This window comes from Thunnus albacares, chromosome 3, assembly GCF_914725855.1.
Source record: "Thunnus albacares chromosome 3, fThuAlb1.1, whole genome shotgun sequence".
NCBI lineage: Eukaryota > Metazoa > Chordata > Actinopteri > Scombriformes > Scombridae > Thunnus > Thunnus albacares.
The window spans coordinates 5,910,642-5,938,367 of NC_058108.1; the positions used below are offsets into that span (position 1 = coordinate 5,910,642).

At 39.9% G+C, this 27,726-nt stretch overlaps 1 protein-coding gene across 3 annotated transcripts in view; it reads right to left on the reverse strand.

The window, feature by feature from the left end:
- The window catches only part of LOC122978908 (zeta-sarcoglycan), a 283,738-nt gene that overhangs the window by 217,447 nt on the left and 38,565 nt on the right, over positions 1–27,726 (reverse strand). For 2 of the 3 annotated variants that reach the window (XM_044345985.1, XM_044345986.1), the window contains exon 4: positions 24,626–24,703. The exons of the other annotated variant lie outside the window; for it this stretch is intronic. In XM_044345985.1, coding sequence (XP_044201920.1) covers positions 24,626–24,649 — 24 coding nt within the window. In that variant the 5' untranslated portion in view covers positions 24,650–24,703. The remainder of the gene's footprint in view (positions 1–24,625; positions 24,704–27,726) is intronic. 3 annotated transcript variants of the gene reach the window in all.

The following is a 27,726-nucleotide window of genomic DNA, read 5'->3' on the forward strand; positions in this document are numbered from 1 at the left end:
ATGAAAACCTTCCATCTCCAAAGAGGAGAGGAATAGATCTCATCTCCAGCTGTCTAACATGCATTTTTAAACTTTTGCAGTAAAGTTTTAATGTGGTGAAGTGGTCTTGAAAAAGTTGTTTTACACACAGAAATGCTCATGTACAAATCTTTCTGATCTTAACAGCGCTTTAATTTAATCTAAAATATCAGTAAAACACATAGAGAATGCTCAGATCAGAATGTAAATTCATTTTTAACCACAACAGCAGTGTCAGTCTGTTACCTCGACTAATATTCAGATAGCTCACCATGAACTGTTGTACAGACATTCATGGTCCCCAGAGGATGAACCCTAGTGACTTGTGATACCCTGACTTTTTCTTTTAGCACTACTGTGAGGATGGCATTTTTAGATTTTAGTTAAAATCTCTCAATAATTATGAGATGGACTGCCTTAAAATTGATTACAAATGGTCACGGTCCCCAGAGGATGAAGCCTACGGACTTTCTCTCAGCACCACCAGCAGGTCAAAATATTTATTTGTCCGATACAATGCTAACACACAAAACTGAAACTGTGAACATGTTAAATATTACAGGCTAAACATCAGCATGTTAGCATGCTGGCGTTAGCATTTAGCTCAAAGCACTGCTGTGTCTACATACAGCCTCACAAAGCCACAGCAGCATAGCTTTATACTTACGACTTCACTGCTTTTTTAATGTCTTGGTGGATGTAACCCTCATCTATGTGGACGTCTTGTCATTTGCACTTTACGTTGCCATTATGGCTTCCACCCATGTTAACTGCCGCTGACAGCGACCAAAACGTCCACTTTTCCTTTCATGTTTCTTCACACTGTCACACATCTGATGAATCTGTTTAGTTCTAGGATGAAGGCCTTCTTTTTTTTACATGATGGGACTGCCCTTAACAACAATCAAGTCACCATTCCTTCATGTAAAATACCAACATACATAAAAGCAACATGACACAAAATATCACAGAGAGATTTGCATTTGGTTGAAATAAATGGCAAATATGAACATGTTGACCTTTCTGAGTGAAGCGGTATCCCGACCGCCAAACAAATAAGCAAATGAAGACAGGGCTACGAAGAAGCCGAGTGTGGAAATGAACTGATGTAAATCTGTAATTGAAGAGAGTGAGAGCAGCTGAAGCAAACAGACAGAATGTACACGTCTTATTGTCAAGTTGTCAGGGGAAGTAATTAAAAAAGTAGCTGCCATCGATTCGGTGATGAGGGGAAGGAAAGAAGGGAAGAGAGAAAAAGAGAGAAAGAGTGAAAGTAAGAACACTAAAGGACGTTATAATGCATAAATATATATTTAAACATACATTAATGCACATCACATACTAAAAGCATGAACGCATGTCAGTGTGTGTGTTTTAATCTAATACGTCTTTGTCTATTCTGTATGTATCCATCTGTGTCTGCCCATGTGTATACCAATTTATTAATGTTTCTGTGTGTGTGTGTGTGCCTGCAGGTTCCCCATGGGTGCATTCACCAATTCCCTATACTGGGTTGCATTATGGTATTGATTAATTGTCATTGATAACTGATGGCTGCAATGACTTGTTTTCTTGTTCTGTGTAGCGAGTGGAGATCTACTAGAAAATGAAATATGCCTTCAGTAATTGGTTTTAAATGGAAACGCTGACTTGGGTGGTTTGAGAAGTTTACTGCATTAGTGTGGAGGTTATTGTGTGTGGAGGTTCCTGCGTGTGTGATTAGTGAATGAGTGTATGTGCTTGTTTGTATGTGTGTGTGTGTGTGTGTGTGTTCTGTATGTCTCCATCTAGGGTGAAGTTAAGACACTCATTAATTGCCTGAGGACTCCATTAGCTAGGCTGATTACCTCTGCATCAAACTGACAGGCTACGAGCACACACACACACACACGTGCGTGCACAGACACAGACACGGACACATGCACGGACACGGACACGGACACAGACACACACCTGTGACAATTCTACAGGTAAAAGTAACATCACAGGAAGCAGTTTGAGTTCTGATTGAAAGCCAAATTAAATGCACTGTCAGTTTTCAAAAACATCTGCTATTATTCTGTTAACAGGTGTAATTCTATAAAGATTGGACACATTTTAAAAGCCACAGGTGCCTTTTTGTGATTGTTTTCAAAGGGTTTGGAGCATCCGTCATGCTGCTAATTCACTCTAGGCGCCTTGTGTGCTTCTCACTGGTGTGTGATCAGCCAACCCGACCTGTATGAATACAGGTTATTTGAAAAAAACTCTACTGTAACTGTTATTATAACCACCAGTGCTGCTGCTGCTGCTGCTGATGTTGCATCTCCAATTACTGCTCCGACAAATTCACCTCTGAATTTCTTCTGCATGTTTTAGTGATACTATGCCATATGTTTTATAATATAACCACTGCCTTAGAGCCAAATAAGCTAGAAAAACAGATAAAAAAAAAATGGTTGCAGTGAAGTCTGGAATAAATGAGTCGAACTTCTTTTTTCAGCTTTGGGCCTAACCTCTCTGCTGCTCTTCTAGACTCTACAGAAGGGAGCGAGTCACAGGAGAGTAGTAAGATCCATTTTACATTATGCTGCATTTATGTTTGAAGCACAGTGCTGCTGAAGAATAAGGGTGTGTTCACATATCTCTCTTTTTTTTGGCAAATGAAAAAAACTGCCTTACATTATGTTTTACAGCTACTGCGAAAAAGCAAGTTGTAAAACAGCAGTAGTTTTTCTTTTTCTGGTGTTACAAAGGTGATGCTGTTTGCTTCGATGGTCAAATACAATGAAAATACACAAACCAGCATTTGACTCACAAATTACCTTTTACCTCTTTGGGATTTTGAATAGTAAAACTAGTAAAAGTCAAACTGTCTGCATGGCATCAAACCGCACTTCATCCGTCAAGAATGACCCATGAAAAATGTATCTACAACTCTGGCGCTGCTCTAAAAAAGAGGAGCTCTTCTCAAAGGCACGCTGCCTAAAGAGAAGCCAGGTGGAACATCTTTCCCAACAGTGCCATTCTATCTACTCATCCCCCTACCTTCAAAGTAAAGAGAATTCAGAGCAGCTGCAATTTCCTTCTATTTTTGTCTACCCATCTGTTTCTGAAGGAAAGACAGAGTGGTTTAGCTTCCTGCCCCCCTCCTGCCCTTTGGAGGAAACCCTCCCTCCGTTTTCTATCGAACAGAGAAAGCAAGAGAAAGTGAGAGAAAGAGGAAGATATAGAGAGATGGAGATCATTAACTGCATGCTAATTAGCCATTAGATACAGCCTGAGAAATGACTGCCAATCAGACTGAAACCGCACTGACACCAGCTGTGTGTGTGTGTGTGTGTATATGTCTGTGTACACACTGCCGACACTGTAAATGAATGAATGAGTGAGTGAATGTGGTAGTGTGTGTGTGTGTGTGTGTGTGTGTGTGTGTGTGTGTGTGTGTGTGTGAGTGAGGATGACAATGTGTCAGATGTGCACAAGTTTAGCAGGAATGTGTGTGTGTGTGTGTGTGTATGTGTTCATGTGTGTGAGTGTGTCCATCTGCTAGCGACAGCTATGGATGGCCCATCAGGGATCAGCATCAATCACTCAAGATACAGAACTGGCCTCTCTCTCTCTCAGTTTCTCTACATGTCTCTCACTCCCCTGTGACTCTTAACTTTTCCCCGACTGTGCTCACCCTCTCTCTCTCTCTCTCTCTCTCTCCCTCTCTCTCTCTCTCTCTCCACAGTTCATCACCTGCTAATGGGCAGTGTCAGTACGACTGCCAGTGTGTGCGCCTGGTGGCACAACCCCAGAGACCGAGCTCACCTGTGGAGCCATTAAGTGCTGGTCTGCATGTGTGTGGCACCTTTATACCCTTCTACCATATTTAATTATGGTTTCTAAAAGTCCATGTGTGTACTGCGCTGCTACGAAGCTAGCATGTGATGTTCAAACACAGATCTAAATATTCATACAGCATTCATGACAACTGAGCAAAGGAAGACAACAAGATGCGGGTTGAAAATACCAGCAAGCGGGTCTTTCTTGAAATCGACTATTCGTGTTTATATAGCAGAAGTCTTACACAAAGATATACATAATACAATGTTTAAAATACAAATTTAGTGTGGCGCAGGTGCTTAAGGCTGAGCTCGAAACAATGGAGAGCACATCATGATTTTAAGCTGTTTTACTGTAATGGACAGGGAAATAAAATAAGATAAGGAAAGAAAGGAGAAATGGAAGGTGAAGAAGGTGATGAAATAAAGGTTTTCTCCTCAGGGCAGTTCTCCTTTCATGAAAAATGTAAAAGTGCAAATGGAAGTGCAGAATTTCACAGATATAAATGTGATATATATAATATAAAATTGAGCGGTCAGGAGTAGGGAATCTACAGAATATACCTTTGAAATCTTCGACCGTTACAGAAGTAATTATAAAATTCATAGATCCTCAGACTTGCTCATTAATGAAGGTGTGCTTAAATACAGTATAGTCATTATTGTAGTGACTGCAATGAAGATTTTTATTTCTATATCTGATGATAATACACAACTGAAATGTTTGCTGATCTTCTTTCTTAATTCTTGCTTTAAAACATCTGTTTCCACTGATGCTGGTGTTTGTTTTGGGTTGAGTTTTGTCCAATTAATTGAACCCACTTCAAATCCAAACACCAGACCACAAAAGCATTCCTATAAATATTATTATAATATTTACAAATCCACTGCTACAGATCCTTGTTCAACAACAGCATCCCATGAAAGTGCAAAGGCAATCACAACATGCTCAAACTCCAAATTCAAGTAAAAGCAGATAGATTGCACTGAGGTCATTTAAGCTACCCCACAGCTGCAGTAAATGCTGCCAAAACACAAGTGCTCTTTTGATTTCATTATCTCTGGGTCTCAGTCTCTCTTTACCTCTAAACTGACACGGTGCTAAAAAGAGGTGATATGAAATAGAAGTGAAATGAAGACTGGTTTTGCAGTGCAGGGTCCATTAAGAGCTCAAGTTGCCTTTTTCAAGCAACATGATGAGCACAACTCAAAGAATAGCATCGTCTCAAATGGTGCCCTCCACTCCACCTCTATTTATCGTGTATTTCTAAAGCACAATTTACGAAGCAGCAAAAAAAAAAAAATCTTGTACCCATCAGACAAGTAAGAGCGGATAACAAGGCCGTTAGGCTTGCCACAGTAGTCAGCGTTACCAATGTCCAATGGTAACACAGTGTTAAGGCATACACCGATCCAATAGAAATAAAACCCATTTAGTTCATTTTCGTATATCAACACCCACATTCATCAAATAAAAAAATTTTGTAAAATACTAAGCGCAAGAGTATTGGAGTGAGATGTGTGTCCTCCCTCCTGCTCTCTGCTGTAAACACACGCAGCTGTTAGAGAGCAGCTGCTCTCATGAGACTCTCCTGCTCTCTGGCTGCCCGGCCTGCTCTCGGTGTGTCTCTCTCCGGATGCCAGGCGGGTTTCTCTTGTTCTGGTTCTAAGCGGTGGTTGTCCTCTGGCTCATCCCCCCCGTCTGTGTGCGCTGTAGCCTGGCTGTACGCGGAGGACAACCCGCTGGTGATCTTGAGCAGCAGCAGCAGCCTGAAGCCCGCGGTAACTAACTTATAAGTAAGTGGAAGATCTAGACTACAAATCTACAGATATTTAGCGTCATTGATGAATATCTTATCTTGTAAAATGCCCAGTGTAACCGGTGACACTGGTGTTGTCATGAGGTAAAAACGTAAATTATGTGTATTTGATGGATACAAAGAAAGACATTGAGACGGAGGAGTAAAAATCAAGGAAATCAGCGGGGACACAAGTGAAAATTGGACAGCTGTAGAGAGAAAGAAAGTGCAATTTGAAGTGTTGCCTCAAGGCAAGGCTGCAATTAGTAGGTTAGGCTCTTCAATTTTTTAATTCTAAGGCCTGTCTCTAAATACCACACACACACACACACACACAATCAGTCTCTCTACTGTTGATACCGCAACAAACAAACACACTGGAACATCTACTGTCCGCGATAGTCTCCTCTCAGCCTTACACTGTACATACTGATCTAGGTATCTAAAATGAGTAATGTATGGATTAATGTTTTATTAATCCTTCTGTATGTGTGTGTGTGTGTGTGTGCTTGCTAGTGTGCCCGTGTGTGTGTAGAAACGTGTGATATGTTTTATTCATCGATGCACAAGAGGTGCTAAAGTGCTGAAGAGCAGTGACATTCCCTCATTCCCCCAGTTACTGCAATCTATCTAACAACCATCCACATGTTCCAGCATGGATAACCAATGCATGTCATTCTGACTTATGTATATTTAATATATGAGTAAAGTGTGTAGGGGTGTACATGTATGTGTGTCTGCACAAATAAGTGATCTTCAAAAAAAGTTGGTCTACAGTTGTAATAATGTGAACTGTATTTAATTCACATTACCAAAAATGCATTATGTTAAAGCATTAATCCTTCTTAAAGTGCTGCGTGTGCACACATATATGCATGTGGATTTGTATTACTGGGACTGTGAGGATGCATTTAAGCTCTGCATTTTGAATGTGAGGGTTCTGATTTTAGATACGGGTATGTTTACTATAAAGTTACTTATGAGGATACTCTAGTGTGTGTACAAGCTTCAGAGTTCAAAAGTTCTGTTTTCATTTTTTCCCCACCAACATCATGTCATTCTCTAACATATGTGAAACAGTTTTGTAAGTTGTTTGCTTTAGTATACATGTTGTAGATTTTTTTTTTTTTAATAATTCAAAGGAAAGAACATGAGCCAGCGCTCTCATTAGCTGGCTGCAGTGGGGGGTCCACGGTCCTTCTCTACGCTATCTCCAGTTCAACGGGCGAGCAGTCTTTAATGTTTCCGGTTGATTTCACTTTTATTTTTTCCAGTACATTTGTCGTAATTGACTGGTAGTTGTGGTGATATTCTGGGTGTGATTATTCCAATAGAGGAAATACCATAAAATGACCACACATGGGTATACATGTAACTTTATCAGTTACCTCATTAACACGCTACTATTTTAAATCATGCTAAACAGCACTAACTGGGCCAATGCATATTCAACTGTAGTATTAGAAATGTATGTTTGAGCATGAAATAGTAAATCTTTTCATTAACAGAATGAAGTGGGTAGAGCTGTAATGATTAATCAATTAATTACTCAATTGACAGATACAGTTAATCATTATGAGTAATTTTTTTTTAAGAAAAAAATGCTTTTCCAGCTTTTTAAACATGAATATTTTGGGAGATTTTATAGACCAAACAACTAATCGATGAAGTGAGATAATTAATTAAATAATTGACAGATTAATCAATAAATGACCGTTAGTTGAAGCCCTAGAAGTGAGCAAACAAGCATGTGCCTCCATGCATTATGTAGACGTGTGAACCTCAGCACCGTGCCATGCATGACTGTGTCTGACTGAATATTCTGGAAAGATGCAAAAATCATTAAAAGAGAGCCATTCCTCTGAGAAATCCCTCTCTCCAATTCTGTACCCGAGCCAAATCCCCCAAATACTTCAAACATTCGCTCTCTCTTTTTCTCTCTATCTTTATTGGCGCCGTTTCAGGCAATAGAGAAAATGTTTTAGAATATATTTATGCTAATTTTCCACAGCTGGAGTCACAGGAATTACAATCAATAGGAATATGTGAAAAACCTGATGGAAAACAAGTGGTCCCATCCCGATTTTAGGCACCACTGCCAACAGCCTTGCTAAGGATTTGGACTGACAAAGCACTGTGCCAAAGGGTCAGAAGAGGAAGTTTAACTGTGTGGATCCGTGCTGATGAAGACTGGTCATGGAGCGATTTGTTCCAGTTTAACAATGATAATGCTGTTTGCCCTTCTCTTAGAAGGGAAGGCTACAGCAAAAGAAGCAATCTGCTCTCCACAAAAAATCAAATTAAGCAGGTTGCTTACTTGCACACTTGATATAAGCTGGAGAAACGGTGCATTAGAGACGCGACGGATTGAAAATTTCATTTCACAATTACAGTGACCAAAATGATCACAGTTATCAGTACTATTGTTAAATTGCGCTGAATATGTGCTGATACACACACTGACATCATTTCACGTTTTATATTGAAAACCACAAATAAAATTAGCAGCACTATGAACTTTTTTGTTTGCATAAACATCAAAATAACAACATAGCAAATACCTTATGGAAATATATGAAAACCGTATCAAATGTGCATTAACATTAAAGATGGCACCACGCGGCCATGAGAGGTAACTGCACTTTGCACTGCAACAAACAGCAATGTCTGTCTCATCTATTGTATGTATGTGATGTATCCCTGATCTCATTAAGCTGTTGCTTTTCTTTCTTCGACTTTACAGGAACTCCTCAGCTGCATTCAGACTAAAAACAGTGCTGTGTAATACAATACAAGGGGCTGTGTTGCTGTGAGTGGATGTTACAACTCTGGAAAGTTATTGAGCTGCAACCCTGTTTACTAGCAGGTACATGTGAAACATGACTGTGTTCACGCACCTCCGAAAAAAAAGTACAACTAGAACTGTGTACATTCGCAAGACCACAGCCATCCATGGTTGCGGAACGCGGAAAGCATGAATTGGCCTTGAATTAGTGAATTAGTCCTCTTAGAAGGCTGAAAAATCTCTCTGGAGTGCTGTCACTGCCTTGTTTTCATTGACACAAAACAAACCTATGTTGCATGCTGCGTCTGGGAGACTGATGCAGGACAGTATTTACCATGAGTTTTCAAAGCACGGTAATCAAATATGGTTTTAATCATATCTGAAATTTGAAATAGTAATACTTACCGCCAGGAATTTGACCTTGGATTATTGTGAAACCGTTTCATCCCTACTGTGTATCGGTTTATAATATGCACCAGCATCATCTGATTTCTTCTGCAATAGTGTGCTATTTGACTTCAGCAAACAGCAACATTGATTTTCTACAGCATTGCTTTTGGAGACCCTATTTTTTTTTTTTTTTTTTTTTATGACCATTTTTCAGACTGGTTTATTAGCTGGTGCCTGCTCAACTTGCCTAACAGGAATTTTCACTCATGCCATATTGCATCCTCAAAGGAATCCAACTGAATAGCTTCAGAGAAAGATCCAAACTACACACAGTAAAATGATTTAAATAGGCACCACAGCATTGCACATAACAACAGTTACAATTTTTACCTTCCAACAAGGGTGACAGCCACTGCAGCCAAATGCTGGTATGACTTGGTTGGTAAATTTGTTCTCTTTTACCACTAATTAAGAAAGACAGCAACTGTTTTGAAAATAGTCACGAATCCCAGCGGACAAACTTTTTTACTGTCTTTGCAGAGGCTGCTTCTAGACAAAATACAAAAAGACACAAATTATTTTGTGCAGCACAACTCATTTGGCTCAATGAGTTTTGTTCTACTTAAGACTGATTAAAGCAGAAACAGTGGTAGACAAAAAGACTGATTGACTATCTGGTTATCAGCCCAGTTTACTGATCCGCTTACTGATAGCTTAAAGAGTGACATTTGGATAAATTGTCAGAGAAGTGTGAGACGCCAGTGTAGACAGCTGGTAATTGAGACTGGCATATTTTAGAGTGTTTAAACAGCTTCACAGTGTGAGCTGTAGAAGTAAGGCTAATATTTTATGCCTGGGGACTATATATATACTGTTTCCTCTTTCAGCAGTGGCATCCTGCCTGACGTGTGTCTGTTAGTAAGAGACAGATTGTGCTTACCATATTGGCAATAGCCAAGTTGTGATATTTAAACACGTAAACCTCGAGTTTATCCAGGCATGTGTGTGTCAAAAGTAGAATAATCAAGTATATCACTGACCCGTGTGTGAACAGCAGTGTCAAGATCACCAAGGTAAACAGTTGGAGGGTCATGAACGGTCAGGAAGCACTTTATTATAATTATACTGGTTACGTGCTGGTGAGACACTGTTTGCACTGAGCTTCCACTTGGCCTTGGCTCAAACTGAAGAGAAATGCCTTACCACAAGCACCAAAGAACTGTTCTCCTTTAAATGCATGAACTGAATGTCCAAGCCAGTTTAAGGACATTTAAATGCATGAACTATTTAAATGCACACCGCTTCAAAGTATAAACACTATCTTGAACATTGGACAGGGCGTTCTATACGAAAGAAGCACAAAATACACACAGGGGAAGCAGGAGAGAATTGAAAACAATAGGCATAAAAATACCAATGAGGAAAGGTCAATTCTGATCATACACATTATGAATCACACTTTTCAGCTTACACTCTGTCCTATAGAATTCTATGTATTTCTTTTTTTCTTTGTTTAAAGATCCTCTCCAGACATGTATTAAGACATATAAAGATAATCGACTTGGAACAATAATGTGTGTCTGATATGGTTTTTCTACAAAAAAAAAGTGTAATTACCACTTTAAAATCCTTAAAATGACATCTCCTTCTCCCTCATTAAAAATTCAGTGCAGCAGCTTCTCTGGCTCCAGGTTATGGTGTAAAGAGTGTTAGGGACTCTTCTCTTAATGAGAGTAAGTGTGCAGATAACATGACCATTGCAACTGGGCCAAGAAGGTACAGCCTAGTGGTGCAATGGATCATAGTTGATCCGTGATCCGTACAGATCGCTCAGACAAAGTAAACAAACTGCTTTAAGTACAAGTCATGGACAGACAGTGTGTCGCTAACAGGGATTTTGAAGAGCAATGACCAAACCAGCATCTAACGGGTCTGAAGTGACATCTGCAGGTATGTTTACATGCTGTTTAATGTGCCGCAGCTGAGCAGCTAATTGGCTATCTAGCTGCTAACTGATGTTAGCGGTGCACTTTTCCCCGGTGAATGTTTGTTTGGTGGCTCGTTCAACAAGCTGCAGGACAAGACGTGTGTTCATGTTTGTAAGTTGTCATCAAGTTTTGATGATGTGGACACAGGCTGTTGTTTCATTCACTACCATGTTTAAAAGAGGAAGGTATCAGGCCTCATATTGCAATTTAATTTAACAATTGAGCTTTGGATATTTTATATATTTTAAGATTTTATTTGAACTTTGGACATCTTGAATGTCGTTTTCATTTAAGACCATGGGCAAAAGTTCCATGCTCTAAGTTTGAGTTGAGTTTTGTGATCCGTTGCACCCCTAGTACAGCCCAACCGAACTTCTGAGCATTCTCAACAACTTGCCCACCTCACTTCCACAGAAACTTAGAGCAGCGCTCAATAGATTACTGTTCCTGAGGACACAATGTCCTGCGGGCAGTGGACTGGCGTAGCAGACTACAATGGCTCAGAGGCAAAAGGTAGCGGTGTGCACAGAAGCAGAAGAGGGGTTAGAGGGCCGGTCTGTTAGCCAAGCTAACGCGACCAGGCCAGCCACTCTATTGTTCTTTCTGGTCGACGTTCTCTTACTGGATAACAAAATGGATCTGATCCGACTGAGACTGAGCGTTCATAGGGAGATGAGGAACTGTTGTGTTTTTCTCCTGATGGAAACTTGGCTAAACAACAATATGTCGGACTCGGCTTTTCAACGGGTTGCTATTCTTCTGTGCAGACCAGAAATCAGCTGTTGGGGAACACCCGTGGAGGTAGACTGTGCATATAATTATCTTTAATTATGAATGATTGGTGACATAGGAAATCCTGCCTGACTGAATGTTTTTGAGACTGTCCTTGTGGTACACTGCGGTTTCAAAGCAGAAAGGCTCAGCCATGGCACTGACTGCTTTTTTAGCACCTTCTATTTCTTGTAGCACATGAAAAACACCACATGGACATGTTATCAAGGTCAAAAACTTGATTTTCATTGGAGGGATCTTTAAAGATATTTTTTTGCCTTTATTTGTCAGTTAATGGCGAAGTGGCCAACAGGAAACCAGGGCAGAGAGAGATGAGTACGACATGCAACAAGAGTCCCTTGCCAGACTCGAACCAGAGTCATTGCAAATATATGGCATGCATAGTAACCATTCAGCTACCAGGGCACTTCCAGAATTTTATGTTTTTCATGCTTTTTAATTAAATATTTACTATCTGACTGATTACTGTACTTCAAGATGTCATTCGCTGCCATTCCAAACATTTCTAGTGTAGTAATGTGATCTAGGGCTGAAATGATCGGTCAATTCATCAATTACTTGATCGACAGAAAATTAATCGTAACTATTTTGATAACTGATCAATCGTTTGAGTCATTTTTGCTGTGTTCCAGCTTCACCAGTGAGAGATTTTGCTGTTTATCTTTGTTTTTATATTATTTTAAACTGAATATTTTGGGATTTTGTTGTCGGCCGCACAAAACAAGACATTGTAGGACGTCATCTCGGGCTCTGGAAAACTGTGATGGACATTTTTTGCTGTTTCCCGGCACTCTATAGACCAAACAACTTATCGAGCGGAGGAAAAGGTTAGCAGTGAGTTGTCGATCTGTCAGTAAATGTACAGTACAGGTTGTCAAGTTAATAAATGCTGCAGCTTCTCTGGTCTGTTGTTTCCTGAACTGCTGGAAAAGTGAAGGTGGGTTAGTCCCGAAGTCAGCGACGATGGCTTAGCCTGTCCTGATCAGCCTCACTCAAGGTGGACTGACCTTTACGGTGGACCAGCTATTCTCATTCTAGTGTCAATAGTGTCAGTGAAGGGCTGATCTGCTGAGTGCCCCCCCCCCCCACATACTGAAACTGAAAACACTGAAGCTTATGATAGAGATGTGTTTACAGGTGTGTAAAAACCTGTGTTCACTGATCCGTCTGTGTCCTGTGAGTCTTCTTTGGCGGTAAGCTATAAGTGAAGTCGTTTTTACAGGAAGACACACACACACACACACACACACACACACACACACAGTAAATGAACAACACTTTGCGCTAATCCTTTTGAGAGTGATGGTGGGAGGAGTCATATTTCTAGCTGGTTAGCATATAAATTGGCTTTTGTTGTGTGTGTGTGTGTGTGTGTGTGTGTGTGTGTGTGTGTGTGTGTGTGTGTGTATACCTCACTTCCAGTGCTGAGTATCCAGCCCTGGGCAATGGTAGACATGATACATCCATCTATTCCTTACTGTCCACACCACTTGTATTGATTGTAAAACTCAATCAGCATCACATGTAAATTATTTCAGCGTGTGTGTGTGTGTGTGTGTTTGTGTGTGTTTGTGTGTATGTCCGTTGCACCTTTTTTAGCCCTGAGGCAACGCATGATGACTAATCCATTCATCCATTACACTTTCCTCCACTTTCCACATGCCTGTGTTTACTGCTGTCATACACTGTATTGTCATTACAGTGTGTAACTTCACTTTTTCTTGCTTTTCTTCCCGCCCTGCACTTTCCTGTCTACCCTTCCCCATCTCTGGTTATCTTTTTTTCCCCCCCTCACCCTGGCTGTCCCCTTGTTCTTTCTTTCTTTTCTATGTATTCCAGTGCCCACAGCCTGTTGTCCCATTGTCCCTCATATTATTTATAAAGTTATCATTTTATACTATATATGATACAGTGGAGGCTGGTCCATAGAGGCAGAGGAGGTTGATCCTCCTCTATTTTTTGAGAGGCAAAAGGGAGATCAAAATATAAAAAAAGAATATTTGGTTGAAATAAACCATTACAAATCTTTCTACTATTTATAAAGTATTTTTTCTCTCCTCCTCCTCCTCCTCCTCCTCCTATGCATCCGTGTTGAGAAATAGGACCTTTGGCGTATCCTGAGATGTTGCCACAGGTCAACACACAATGTTGTACACACTTTGTTTTGCAACATACATCGCTAGTGTGTTTACTACACTCCATGGTATGAATACAGTACAATATAATGATAGGTCTAAATCAGGAATTTTAAATGATTTGATCATTACTTATAGCATGAGAGTCATTATAATACCTCGATGAACAAGATGTCTGAATAGATCAACTGAAACCATCAGCTTGACAGATGAGACAGTTATTCAAGGTTTTTATCTTGAATAGGCAGCAATTACACTGCATTGTTTCCAAAGATAATTGTAGTACAGGTGATAAACAAAAACTACAAGAACTCCATCAAATAAATTGCAATCTAATACAAAAACACCATTATCTAGCCTCAAAAAACAAAAAAAAGGCAACACCACTTTGAGACAAAAATGACTTTAAAGGCTCTGCAAAGTTAATATTTATTGCAGAGCTGTTTGTATTTGTTTTTTATTGAGCCGTTATTGTCCACCACCTGTAAATAATACATACAGTTTAGTCATTAAGGATCATTCACGCTGGATCCGCAGGGAGCGAATGCAGCATCTGTCTCAGGCTGCAGTTCACTGACAGATAGTCACACTGCATCACATCATGTCAACACTTTGATAACAAAGTCATCTGCGTTTTGACTTTGCCATCCCACTGTGCGGCTGTGCGTGCTTAGATGGGACAAATGATGCTAAATGTGTTCCCAGCCCGTTTTTGTTAATCCTCTCCTGCACTCCACCTGAACCCCCCCGCCTCCTCAACTTTTACTGCCGTTCAAAGAAATGATGATGTTCTGCTTTGTTGCGAGTCTGATGCTGATGAAACAACCACATCAAGACCACCCAAAAAGATTTTTCTTTGAGCCTGAGTTTCTTGCCATCCGTTTTTTTTTTTGCTAACAAAGCAAAACAGACCAATCACGGGATTGTGTGATAAGGATTTGTGACATTTGTATGATTTCAAAGACTAAACTAAACAAATTTACACTATTCATCTGCTGATCATGGAAAATGTCAGGGGAGGGATGAACTGTCTAGTTATCCAAGATCTGTATTTGGTAACCATGACAACACATTACTGTAGCAGGATTAGGAAAGTCTTTCATCTAAATTCTGTACTTAGGAGAATTTCAAGGACTCCTTTTTAAATTATTCACTCACACCGCAGGGTCATTATTTTGTTCTAATTGGTTCGGAGCATCTTTTAACCACAGGTCATCATATCATCTCTTTATTTCAAAAAGGGGATGAAATATATGGATATATAAGGTTTCTGAAGGGCACTGATATCACACTGTATGGTATCTTTTTGATGTATTGAACAATTCAGTATCTGCTGTCTTTTTGTCCAGTCAAACATTCACATTTTATAACATCTGAGCATATTCCCAACTTCTCTCACATCCAATAGTCATCCAGTATTCATGTTTGAATACTTGCCTCCGGCAAGTTAATAATGTACAGTATACTCTGTCTTTGGCAGCCACTGCTGTAGATTTCATACATGAATTGATTTTGAATCTACAGTACACTAGTGCGGTTTGTCAGTGTCAGCTGTTGCTAGTCTCATATAATATGGTTCTACCTAGATATGTCAGACGGTGTTTGATACCGACTACAATTAAAAACACACAAAACAGGAAATCCAATGTTTTTTTTTCAGGATACTGACAACACACACAGGCAATAAGCTGTCACAGAGTTTCACCATTACAAGTCACATGCAGTAGGTAGTCTGTCATGCAGCAGAATGTTTGAGCCACTTCTGTAATTTAGTTTATCACTTTGTAGCGGCTTAAAAAAAAGACTTCCTCTGTTAGCACACCACTTTAAATCACTGTCACTATATCCAGAGAAATCCCTCAACACAGATATGTGCTTCCTGTAGACCTGTTCATCTGCATGACTATCTGTTCTGTTCAAACAGACAACCCATCCAGATGAACGCTTCAATATTTTATCACACCACTGTCATATCAAGAATGTGCTGTTTTGTGAAATTCAACCGAGAACTCGATGCCTAAAGAAGTCAGCAGCTGCCCATACTTGTCAGTCTTCATGAAAAATAGATTTCAACATTTCATAGATTTGTTGTTCTCTGCGCTGTAGATGGTTGTAGATGTATGCTGCATTTTAAATAACTATTGTGACATGCCCCTTACAACATTTGATCGTCCTGAGAGATACGGCAAATTCACCAAAGTCTGCAATTATTTACAGAGTCTTTATTCATGTGAATGATTTACATTTATATTTTATACACTTGGCTTAATTTACATAAATGCAGAAAAAATTCAGCCGTGTACGCGACATCTGCTGCTTCAAATTTGATGTTTTGTCTTTCAATACAAAAACGTGCAAAACAAACAGCCTACATACTGTATATTACATGACATGTCAGATAGAAGACAGTGAGACATTTTGAGTTTAATCACCTCAAGGTGATGTAGTGATAGAAAAGCAAATGTCAGCGACTGAAAGTGACAACTACACGATTCCTGCATTTTAAAGCTGCACGAGGAGGTTTTGCAGTTTGGAAGGACTTAGACTTAGATTCTCTATAAACCATTAAGCACTCAATTAACTAGAATGAATGCTATGTAAACTTTGGGCTTATTTAAACAATATTTCTTACAGTAGGTGGTAGTTGGGGTGAAGTTGATTAGTGGTGAATGATAATATTCTTGCAAAAAAAAGGCTCATCCAGTCTCAGCGTACCATAATTCTAGCTTTCTAGTGACATAATGTTCACAAGCGCTGACTGATTTCACGGACTGGACAGTTTGTACTTCAGTTTGTCACTCTCAGTGCGCAGAGAGCTCTTCCTACTAGTGATATTATCATACAACTTAAATTAATTTGGACAAACAGAGTGAAACTAATGGGTCCGGGGACCAAAAGCGGGCCAGCCGAGATTAGATGAATTTTGTTGCAGCCTCGGTTTGTAAATCTTGTCTGGTAAGAGAGGTGTAGTTTTACTTCGAAATCTAGCTCCATGGGTCTGCAAGACCACAGAGAACTATGGCTGTACAGTATTTGGCTGTGTTGAGCCTTTGGAGGATTCATTGCATGGTTGTTTTTCCTGGTATCTGCTGGGGGAACAAAGCACCGAACGCCAGTATCATTTATCTATAATTTATGCAGAGTGAGAAAAAGACAGATGAGAAAAGACAGGTGAAACAAGGAAGGCACACATAGAGACAGAAAGGCAGTGACTCAGAGGCGGAGAAACTTCCCATTAAAATTAAATGGGCAGAAGCAAAAAATTAAGAGAACAGCGCCCTAAAGAAATCAAACGATAAACACCATAGTTTTTGTTTCCCCTCTCCATTTCTAAAGCGTCATTAATAAATCTCATTAATTGGGCTGTTCATCTAACGCTGCTTTTTGAGCTTGTTTTCATGCAATCTGGTGCCGTTTGGATGTGTGTTTAAGATCAAAACGTGATCAAGGCACCGGTATACATTATGCATATACTCCCACACAAACTGCAACTCCAGCTTATTATTTGGAAGCCTGTTGTTCTGTAGGATGAAGTATTAACTTATATAACAGCAGAATGTGTACTGCATCAAGACTTACTTATGAAGTTCAAACTTTGAGCACATTTAAGTGAAATTATAATACTTTTTTGTCTACTGGATTTTATTAACACACTATACGTTACTCAAAAAGAGGAAGTACACTCAGTCGACAAAGTTTAACAAGCATCAACTTCTTCATCCTCGAGGGAATCTTTGAATCTAGTATAACCTTACACAAACAAAAAAAAGGATCCAAGACAAACTGAGTGAAGAGCGGCGATGGATCCAATACTCCAGCTGTATCATTAAAGCTCTCAGACCTCGTTCCGCACCCCCATAAAGTATCCAGGGCAATTACAGAAAGCTATTATGTCACGCCTATGCAGTGTAAAGTGGCAAGTGCTTCATCTAGACTTTTTGGGACCCCCTCCAGCTTTTCATTACAGCCTCTCTATTCACTAATGGCTACCCTGGGAGCATTTCCCAGCTGCAGTCAAAAAAGTTGAAGAATTGGGACAGTGAGCTCAACTTTAGTTTCTCTAGTTGACTCGCTGAAATACGCCTTTACCGAAAGATTAAGAAGCACAAGAGCATGTGACGAGCATGTGATTAAGGCTGATTCATTGGTTCATTCACTCATCTCCGTGTTGAGCTTTGTTAAATATTAATATTGACAAGACACTTAAGCTTCAGTTCAGTGATCCCAGACGCGCTATAAACCGGGAATACACAAAGTCTGCTGGAGCGAAAACACAATGTAATGTGCATGATTTAAATGTAAACCAAGGCTCACTATATAGCTGGCGCCGTCTGGATCGACTTCAAGGTTTCAAGGTACGTCGGGAAATTACACGCGCTCGGTAGTATCATGATTCACACACACACAACCGCTAAATGTTCTGTGTAGGTGAAGACAAGGGTTAGAGCCAGGAGACGCATGTCCACACACATGTACAAAGCATTCTCCAGCTATCTTTTCAGTGTTTAATTAGTGCATGATTGAGACAGGAGGAAATTTCATTATCTGCACTCGGCTATTGTAATCAGAATTGCAGTAGGGGCCATCTTCACCCTGACACACACACATACATGCACACATATGCAAATCCACAGGCGCATACTTTATACACATATACATATACTACCATATACAAAAAGTGACAAACACATTTGAATCCAATCAAGCACCCACTACCGTGCTCAGCGAAGTGCATACACTTGCAGGTACGGTGCACCAGTAAGACGATAGGCACGCACACACACAAGGTTATTTATGATGTACCCTCTTCCTCCTGGCACCTGGATTAAAATTTGATACTCTGTGTGTGTGTGAGTTTGTCAGCGTGTGTGTGTATGTGTGTGTGTGTGTGTGTCCTAATCAGTGTAGCCCCATAAACCTCTCAGTGTCTCAGTGGGTGTATTCTAACACCAGATGTGCTTCCCTCTCTCGTATCCCATCAACCATTCTGTCCCTCCTCCAGTGAACTCTGGGATATTACCAGTAGATGCTTTGCTGAAATTTAATAAGGAGGACAGGGAGGAGGTTAATTATCATTTCTTAACACATTTTGGTTTCAAAGGTCTAAAGATAACAAGGAGCTCTATGTCTTTTTTTTTTTTTATTTTACATTGAAAGAGATGCCGTTCCCCTCTAGCCCTAAATCATTCACAGCAGTAGATAAAAGTTGTTTTACTCCTAAAGTTCATAATATTAATTCAGAATGGCAATAACGCTTTTTTAGCTTGAACATTTTGGCACAAATTAGCCCCAAATGCTGTTAACGGTGGGGGCTTAATTGGCATACAGCAAAAGGCAGACATTCTTTCATGTATTTCAGCATTCATTCATTAGTTACTGTTATTTCTCTGAAGTTGATAATATCAACTGCTACCTAACACATGATCCTAATGAGTGGAGAGACATAACAGATGCAAGTGCTTACGTTAAGGGTATGAGGGATCTGGTTTGATGAGTATAAATCACACTATATGGCGTTCACAGTCACCAGACTCCAAGAAATTGAACATCACTATCATCGCGCTCATTGTCACCTCATAGAATTTCTGCCAAAGAGCACTCTTAATGCACCCTGCTCAGTATTTACAGTTAATATATTTACCAAGATTTACTATTTGCAACAAACAAAAGAATTGTAGGAAAGACTGAGTGCAAAAGAATATGATTGCATTTCACATGAATCTTATTCCATCCTGCTGCAAACATGATGTTGCTTCAGGATGTTCCTAGTGACATCTCTGAGAGCACACATCCCAACACTTCTTCACCATCTGCCACCGACAAAATCTCAAAACTTCACCTACATTTACGCTGAAAAAGGTGCATCTTCATCTTGTTTTGTGACATAATATAATCTCTATTTATGTTGTAAAGACATCACGCACCTCACAAGAAAGCATACTACTCAACAACTGCAGTTTTATCTAGCTGGGGTATGCAACTTTGGAGAAACCAGCAAGAGTAGCAGTGATGTTGATAGGTTTTTAATGTAGTGACCCACAGGTGGTCATTTGAGTGCGTAGTTTTTTTCAACATCCTACCAGATTCATCCCAAAAATACAATCTAAGCCATCCCAAAATGAATGTGGATTTTCCCCAATTTAAAAACTGTCTTTCTACATTATCATTCCTTAAAATCGTTCAAAGTGACCTTTAACATAATTTGAACATCATACCAATTATTAGACGATCAATCATCCTCCTTTTTATTTAAATTTATCTGAAAAGATTAGAGACGGGAGGTAAATCAGTTACAACACAAACAAAGTGAGGAAAATGGATGAAATAAAAACTGCTTTCAATGAGCAGAAAATGTTAAACTGTGCTAAGTATGATACATTAAATAGATCCCGATAAAACATTTGAATGGTCCTCTCTGTCTGAAGAGTACAAATGTCCCTCTCCTTAGTCACTTATAAACCCAAAGCTCCTGCACTGGTTCATCATATTGTAGCTTTAACTTTCTTAGCTAACTTAACAATACGACCACATATTAATACACAGTTTATGAGGCATTTTTCCCACTGAGTGATGCGTTGAAGAAGCTACCTCAACCTCTAAAGGCTGGAGGGACTGGAAGGAGGGAGCAACAATTAATATTTCCCTGCAACCTTGATGAATGGAATATTGAATCATCGTTTTTGATTGTTCAGTAGTCTTAAAAAGTCAGATGGTCGGTTTATCCCCAGATGGCTAAACTTACCGACTCACTCCGATCAATTTACCTCTAACCTGCGGCAATTTCATCCACAGGAACACTTTTTTTTGAGAGATTATATTTTCAGGCCCCTTTGTCATAGATGTATTCTTACCATTTCATTTTATAGGGGACCTCCTGAAATAAATATAGATGTTTTCATTCTACTAATCTTCTAAAAATTGGCTCATCTCACCCCACGCGCCCCTAATGTGGGGTGCTACCCAATGACTGCATGTGAGCTATGCTCCTGCATACACGTGCATTTACCTTCTGTAGCTTGCAGGCTGTGGGAGGAATTCAAGCTGGACACTACAGCAGACCAACATGGTGCTCTGGCTGTTCAGACTGAAGCTGCAGCAGATGGGAGACATGCAGCTCCATCTCAGGTCTAGCTAACGTTACTACAGAAAGATACCCACAGATGTGGAAAGAAAGTGCTGTGCTCAACATCATGACTCCTGTATTTCTATGTTGCCACATATGGAAGCCTATATTTTACAAGAGGGGGGTCTTGTGCCTTGCCAGATGCATCTGGAATGATATCTGGGCAGTGGCTAATCTTCCAGACACAGGGGGGAGTAACAGACAGTTCTGCTACACACCATATAGTAAATTTGTTGTGAGGCAATATGGAGCACTGGGATAGGGTCACAGAGTTGTTACACCCAGTTGCTGTGTCTGGATCATATGCGGCCGTGACTCAGATCCACATGGACAATAGCAAGGTTTCATCTTTAGTAGGATGTAAGCTGTAATAGTGCTGTATCAGGCAGTATTTACATTCTGCAATACCAATATTTACATTGAGTGGATGAACATATGTACATAGCAGATTTTATTTGTATTTTTCTTTTATTCCCAGGAGGGTGTAGACAATAATACAACAGATTTTATTTATTTATTGTTCTGCATAATCTGCTCTCACTGTTTGAATGAAATCTTGAAAATGATAAATGCTTTTTCATTAAACTTACAGCAAAAACAATCAAGTCATTACATTTATTATCTATTTACATGATGCACAAATAATGACAACCAAATGTGGTGTAACGCTTGTTTATTGTGTTTTTTGGAACACAATAAAATATATAACACATTACGGGAATACTATAACTTGTATAAGATTAAGGGTATAACGGTACACAAAATTCACAGTTTGGTATGTTCCTCGGTTCTAGGGTCACGGTTCGGTATGTTTTCGGTACAGCAGGAAATGAAGAAAGGTGGAAAATAACATTTTTGGCCTTTTATTTTGAAAAATGTAAATGTCTAACAATGGCTCACTGGCCAAAACTGTTACTGAAACAGTTTAGTTGCTGCAGTAGAAAACGAAACAACCTTTCAGCAGAGTCAGGACACCTGCTGGCAGCTGTTTTATGCTGATTTATGGTCTAACTGCTTATAAAGTAGTTGAAACTAGCTCCACTTCCAGCAGCTACAACAGAAACATGCTGCTCTAACACTGATGCCTCAGTATTAATAATCTAATGACGTCATATATAATAATATATCAGTCAGAGGGACCAAACCACTACTTTTACTGCAATACTTTTTAAATACATCTTTTTCTCTCAGAACTGCTTCTTACAATGTGCTGTCTGACCAAGTCAAATGTTTTTATTGTTGTACTGAACGGCTTCACTCAAAGCTGACTGTCACAGAGAGCGGCGGGGGACAGGGAGACGCGGTATCCTTTCATAGATAATGGAGTATATTTTAATAATAGTGTTATGGGTCTCTGGTTTGTCATTCTGACAGCAGCAACACTACATGACCATGGGTAACTAGGGTAACTAGGGTAACTAGGGTAAACAGGCTACCTTGGCTAAGCCAGCTAGTATACATCCATGCTACAGTTTAGTGGTGCGTTGCCAAAACGTTGCGGGTGGAACTCACTCTAGAATTATTGTTCGGCACATCAGAGTAAGTGGATTATTAAACTATTGTGACAATAATTGTTTGGGTCATGGAGCGGATTCTTCGTATGACTGCATGCACCGAACATTCCTACCTTGACGGTTCAGGACGAATACACGTACCATTACACCTCTATATAAGACATATATAATTACCACAAACAATATGCGTACAAGAAGGAAGAAAAGGTGTGTCCAGAGGTTTCCTGACTGTTGATTATAAACACAGGTCAGACTCTGCATGTGGCATCATATGGGTGCTGCAGCAATCTTCTACTGTTTTGGAAATGATTGTCCTTTAGAAAGAATATCACAATTACATATCTGACAGTAATTACTGCATCTCAATGACACCCACATTACTGTCAAAGAATAGTGAAACATAGCTTGATTGTCTACTATCTTACACCTACAGAGTGGCTAATGTTAGTGTTGGGTTAATACACAAGGTAGCTACATAAGTAGCTAGCTACACTGGCTACATAGTTCAGGAAAATAAGAAATTCACCCACAAACAAATCAAACCAGATAGTTACCTGTTCAACAGAAATACAGCAACCATGGCATCACCACCATGGCATCACCACGCCATACTGATGTTGACTCTGGTTTGACCTCTTGCTTTATCCAACCTCTTTTTGGTTGTAGCCTTTTCTTCTTCTTTCTTTTCTTGCTTTGTTTAGAAGTGCAAGCTGTTGTAGGTATAGGTGGAACTAGCAACTTGCTCACTAGTTTTGCCGATATGTCTACCTAGCCTTGTGGAAGACTGTGGTCACGTGCAATGAGTGCACAGGCAGAGTGCAGAATTGTGTACCCTAACTTTAATCATAGTCTGTTTCAAATCAGACATTTTGCTTGTGCAAATTGAATTACCTTTTTATGTACAGATAAAATTGTCATGCAGTGTTCCTTTTTATACCTAACTACAATAGATAATACTAGAGTAGATATAATATACAATACTCCACCATATTATAAGATACTGAAGTATAAAGCAAAGTCTGGCTAAAGATGTGTTTCTTTATACAGTACTTGATACATGCAGGGTAGTGAAATCCCTCCCTCTCTATCACTCTGTGAAACACCCACTCCTCCATAGATCTCATCTCTCTGTCGTTCCTGCTCTGCCTCCAACTAGTCCACTCATGGTCCATGTCTTATTTACCAACACTCAAAATTGCCAATATCTCCCAGAGTAGAGAGTTTAAGGTGAATGCAAATAGAATCATGTACGAATCCCCCACCACCCTTCACAATATATGTGTCTTTTCCATTTAAATCTTCCCCTCAGTCCTCTACCCATCAAGCACAGTGTGGCAGGTAGTAGTGATTATGCCTCCCAAAGCAATATACACACAGAAAGAGGACGTATTATTGCTTCAGCCAATTTCCTCCGTGCACACCCAGAAACATCCGAGCCAAACTGTCGTTATTTCCTCCTTAGTAGAAACCAATCGACTAGCAGCTGTTGTATCTCTGTATTATCTGGTAAGATTGGCTTAGAGAACTGCGAAATTTTAGAGTCTGTGGTCTGGATTTTACTCATATAAATAGATTTTAATTGACTGAAAACTGGATTCTACAAAAATAAAAACACAAAGATTCTAAAGAGATAGAAGAACCGAAAGGAATTCATGAATTAATTTTCTTTACCCACTATTTCTTTTTCAGGGCCATAAGGACTTGGAAGTTATTCAAGCATGCACTGAGTAGAAGACATAAGTACAGCCAGGACCTGTTGTCTATCACAGCTAACCCAAACGGACAGAAAAGCTCTCACAATCCTATTCTGTTCATTACTTACACCTATGGGCGATTCATTAGCTCCAGTCCACCTGTCCTGTATGTCTTCATACTATGTGAGGATTCTGGACCACCCAGAGGAAACTCTCACATGGAGTGAAAAAAAAAAAAACTCAGTGAACCACAGGCCTTTTTGCTATAGTGGGAAATGAGCCACAAGAGCCATATTATTCCGTTAGAAAGCCAAATGTGGAGCCATCAGTGCACGGAACAAGATTAGCAATGAAACAGTCAGTTAAATTTGCTCAAGTTCCCAAGCAGCCCCATTTTATGTTAAATTGGTATCAGAATGCACATACAGACTGCAAACAGATGGCAGATGCAACATGCAAATTAGATCCACATCACTGAATTACTGGTCTACCAGGACATACGATACTGTACGTTGCCCAGGGCTGGGCGAATGCAGAGCCATGTGTAGAAGAACAGATGACATGACAGTGAAAAATACCTTCTCTCTCCAGTTTTTCTTCATCCCTCTCTGCTGTCATCCTCTTCTGGCTCTTTTAACCACCAGTGATGAAGAGGGCTAAGTAAGAGTCATCAGAGCAGACAGAGGAGAGAGGTTCAGGGCTATACAGCTGACAATGCCTGGTCCCTGTTCTCTGTTTCAACATTAAATACACACAGGAGGCCATTTATACAAATGGAAACTGTGGAATAGGGATGTATACTAAAGATGTGTGTGTTTATGTGTTTGTATATTTACATCAATGAATCTACACCCTGTGTTCTTGTAGTTAACTGTCTCTGTGTTTGTGTATGTATGCTTTATCATTTCTAATAATGGTTGCTATGCTGCTGTGAGCCCAAGTTTAAGTATAGCTAAAGACATGGCACAGCTAAACACAAGACGAGTGTCTATGAACAGACATATAAAAGCAGAATGTTGTTTAAACACACACACACACACCTTCAGTAAGGGCAAGGAGTCATTACCATACAGACACACTGATGGACAAGTTTCTGCAGGAAAATTACCAACATCAATGCTTGCATGGCCGGATGCTCTCATCTGTAAGTCTGTGTGTAAACGCACAAACTACAAGGCTTACAAATGCCGCCCCCAACCCACCCACCTACCCCCCCAAACACACACACACACACACACACCATCTGTGTTCAGCCCCTAACCAGCTCTTAAGTATCCATGTCTTTCTAGGAACACAACCCATTAGTTTCCAGAGAGACGCAGTTTTAGTGTGTAAAAGTGTGCTTGTGTTTATGTGTGTCTGTGTGTGTTTGTGCTGTGAGAAAGAGCAAGAGAGAGCATTAGCACTGTGTTACAGCGATAATGGCATTGTGTTAAGGCCATAACGGCTTCTCGGTTGCATACCCAGTCATGCTATGTGCCAGCCACTGTTGGAAACTGTATGTGGTTCAGGGACACGGGGAGAAGCCATTACCGAATCCCCTTAGTCAAATATGGACAAGAAGCAGCACAGCAGAATCATGAAAAATGCCCCTAAGGCCCAATTTATTGTCTCAGACACATTCAGAAATTGGTAAAAAAAAATAAGCTGAAGCTTAAAAAACAGCTCAGAGAAACAGACAGAAATAGAGGGAGTCCATATATTTAAGAGTGTACCTTGTGGCTTTGGATTAAAATGTTTATGCAAGTGTAAAATTGGATTGCAATGATTTCAGGCTCTGAGGTGCGAAGGCTCCCGAAACGTAGTGACATAATGTTAGAGCGGTAGTTTTAATGTAGTTTATTATTTCTTTGGCGCAAGCGCTCATTGTGCTCTTGGTATTTGATTGATCTCTTGTCAATCAACCGAGCGGCCGGAGGTACGTAATGTTTGGAAGAGCAGCAGGTCTCAGAACACAGAACGCTCCAGCAAATACATCGGATCTGTCTGAACTTTTTCTGCAAAGTCATCTCACACAGCATTGGCCAATCAAATATGTGCATGTATTATAAACCAATGCAGATGTTTCAGAGGTTTGGCATCTGATAAGTCTTCAAACTCACACATCTATTACTCTAACTGGACTTGTTTGGATCTCATGTCACTGTCTCTGCCTGCAGCAGGTGAATAAATGTGATAAACTCAACCAAACAAACTTTATCTCATTTCTTTAAAAAAAACACATTAAATCCGATTGTGTCAAAGATATCCTCTCTTTTGATCTGCTGAAGTTCTACCTTGTTTGTCATTCACCCCTTTCTCACCTCACCTGTACACCTGTAATGAGCCCCATTGTGTCAGCCTGAGTCAAATGTCATCATCCTCGGATCTGTTATCAAATGTCAGAGCGCTTTGATCTGACTCTTTATCTGCCCTCAGACTTGCTGATTTATCTTTCCCACTGTCTCTCCGTATAACTCTTGGTCAGTTGGCTTGTCAGTCTAGGCATGCCCACACGCAAACACACACACACACACACACACACTTTTCCTACATCTAAAATGATTTAATCATATTAGATGTTTTCATATGGACCTCAGAAGATAACAGCAATAACAACAACAAAAAAAAATACACATGAAACCTGAATCCACATGTCACTGCACAAACTCTTTTTGGGATTTGTACATGTTCGGGGGAGAGCAGAGAAAAGAAATATGATAGTTTGACAAAGTTACAGATGACAAATGTGTCCCAAGATTGGAGGCAGGGCACAGCGTACATTGACTGCACGGACTACGGGGACTGCAAAGCTAATATTTCTTTCTCACTGTTCCTGCATTGACCTGCCTGTTGTTGTTTACTTCAGTGTGTTGATATGACAAAGAGAGACAAAGCAAGAGAAAATGAAAAGGTTGACACCCTTTGGTCTAGTATTAAACTTCTCAACTTTGACCGTTCACACTTTAATTGTTCGAATTTTAGCGATCGCCTGCGAGGATTTGAAGCGGAGTGTGTTGGAGTGTGGGCGTCTGTGCCTCTCTGATCTCTTCAATCACTAATAGATGTGAAGGACAGCTTGTCATATTTTTCTTTCTGTCTCTCTTTGATTATGTTCCACCTTTTTTCACTCCCTTCATCCTTTTTTTTTCTGTTTAGACCGGTCTGATGTGACAGGTTTAATCAACTGGAGCTGATTTGAATAACGTGCGCGTGTGTGTGTGTGTGTGTGTGTTTGGTTTGTGTGTGCTGATTCATTAAAAGAGAATGTGCGTGACTTTTTTATGAATGTCTTTTACCTTGATAAAACTCTGACATGTGTAAGGTTGTGTCTCCTCGTGATTTCTCATGCTTGCATGAGCCTGTCAGTGTGAGCCAACCCAGTGTTTCCCCTAGCAACATTAATCTCATATATCAATATACTGATATATATCAACATATATTACAGAACTTTTGGACCTGATCAAACAAACAGCTAAAGGAATTCTGTTTTACAAGCCTTGCCATATTTTCTTTTATTTCCCAGTGATCCACTCAGAAGATCATGCTAGCTTCTAGCATCCATGTCACTGTCACCAGATTCAGGTTGGGTACCTTTAAAAAAAACAGATATTTTGGCCTGAATTTCAGACATTTGGGGTTGACGTCTGTCCATCTTTTGGGCCGATTACTTTAATAAATGACTCTTTTTGGCTTTTTA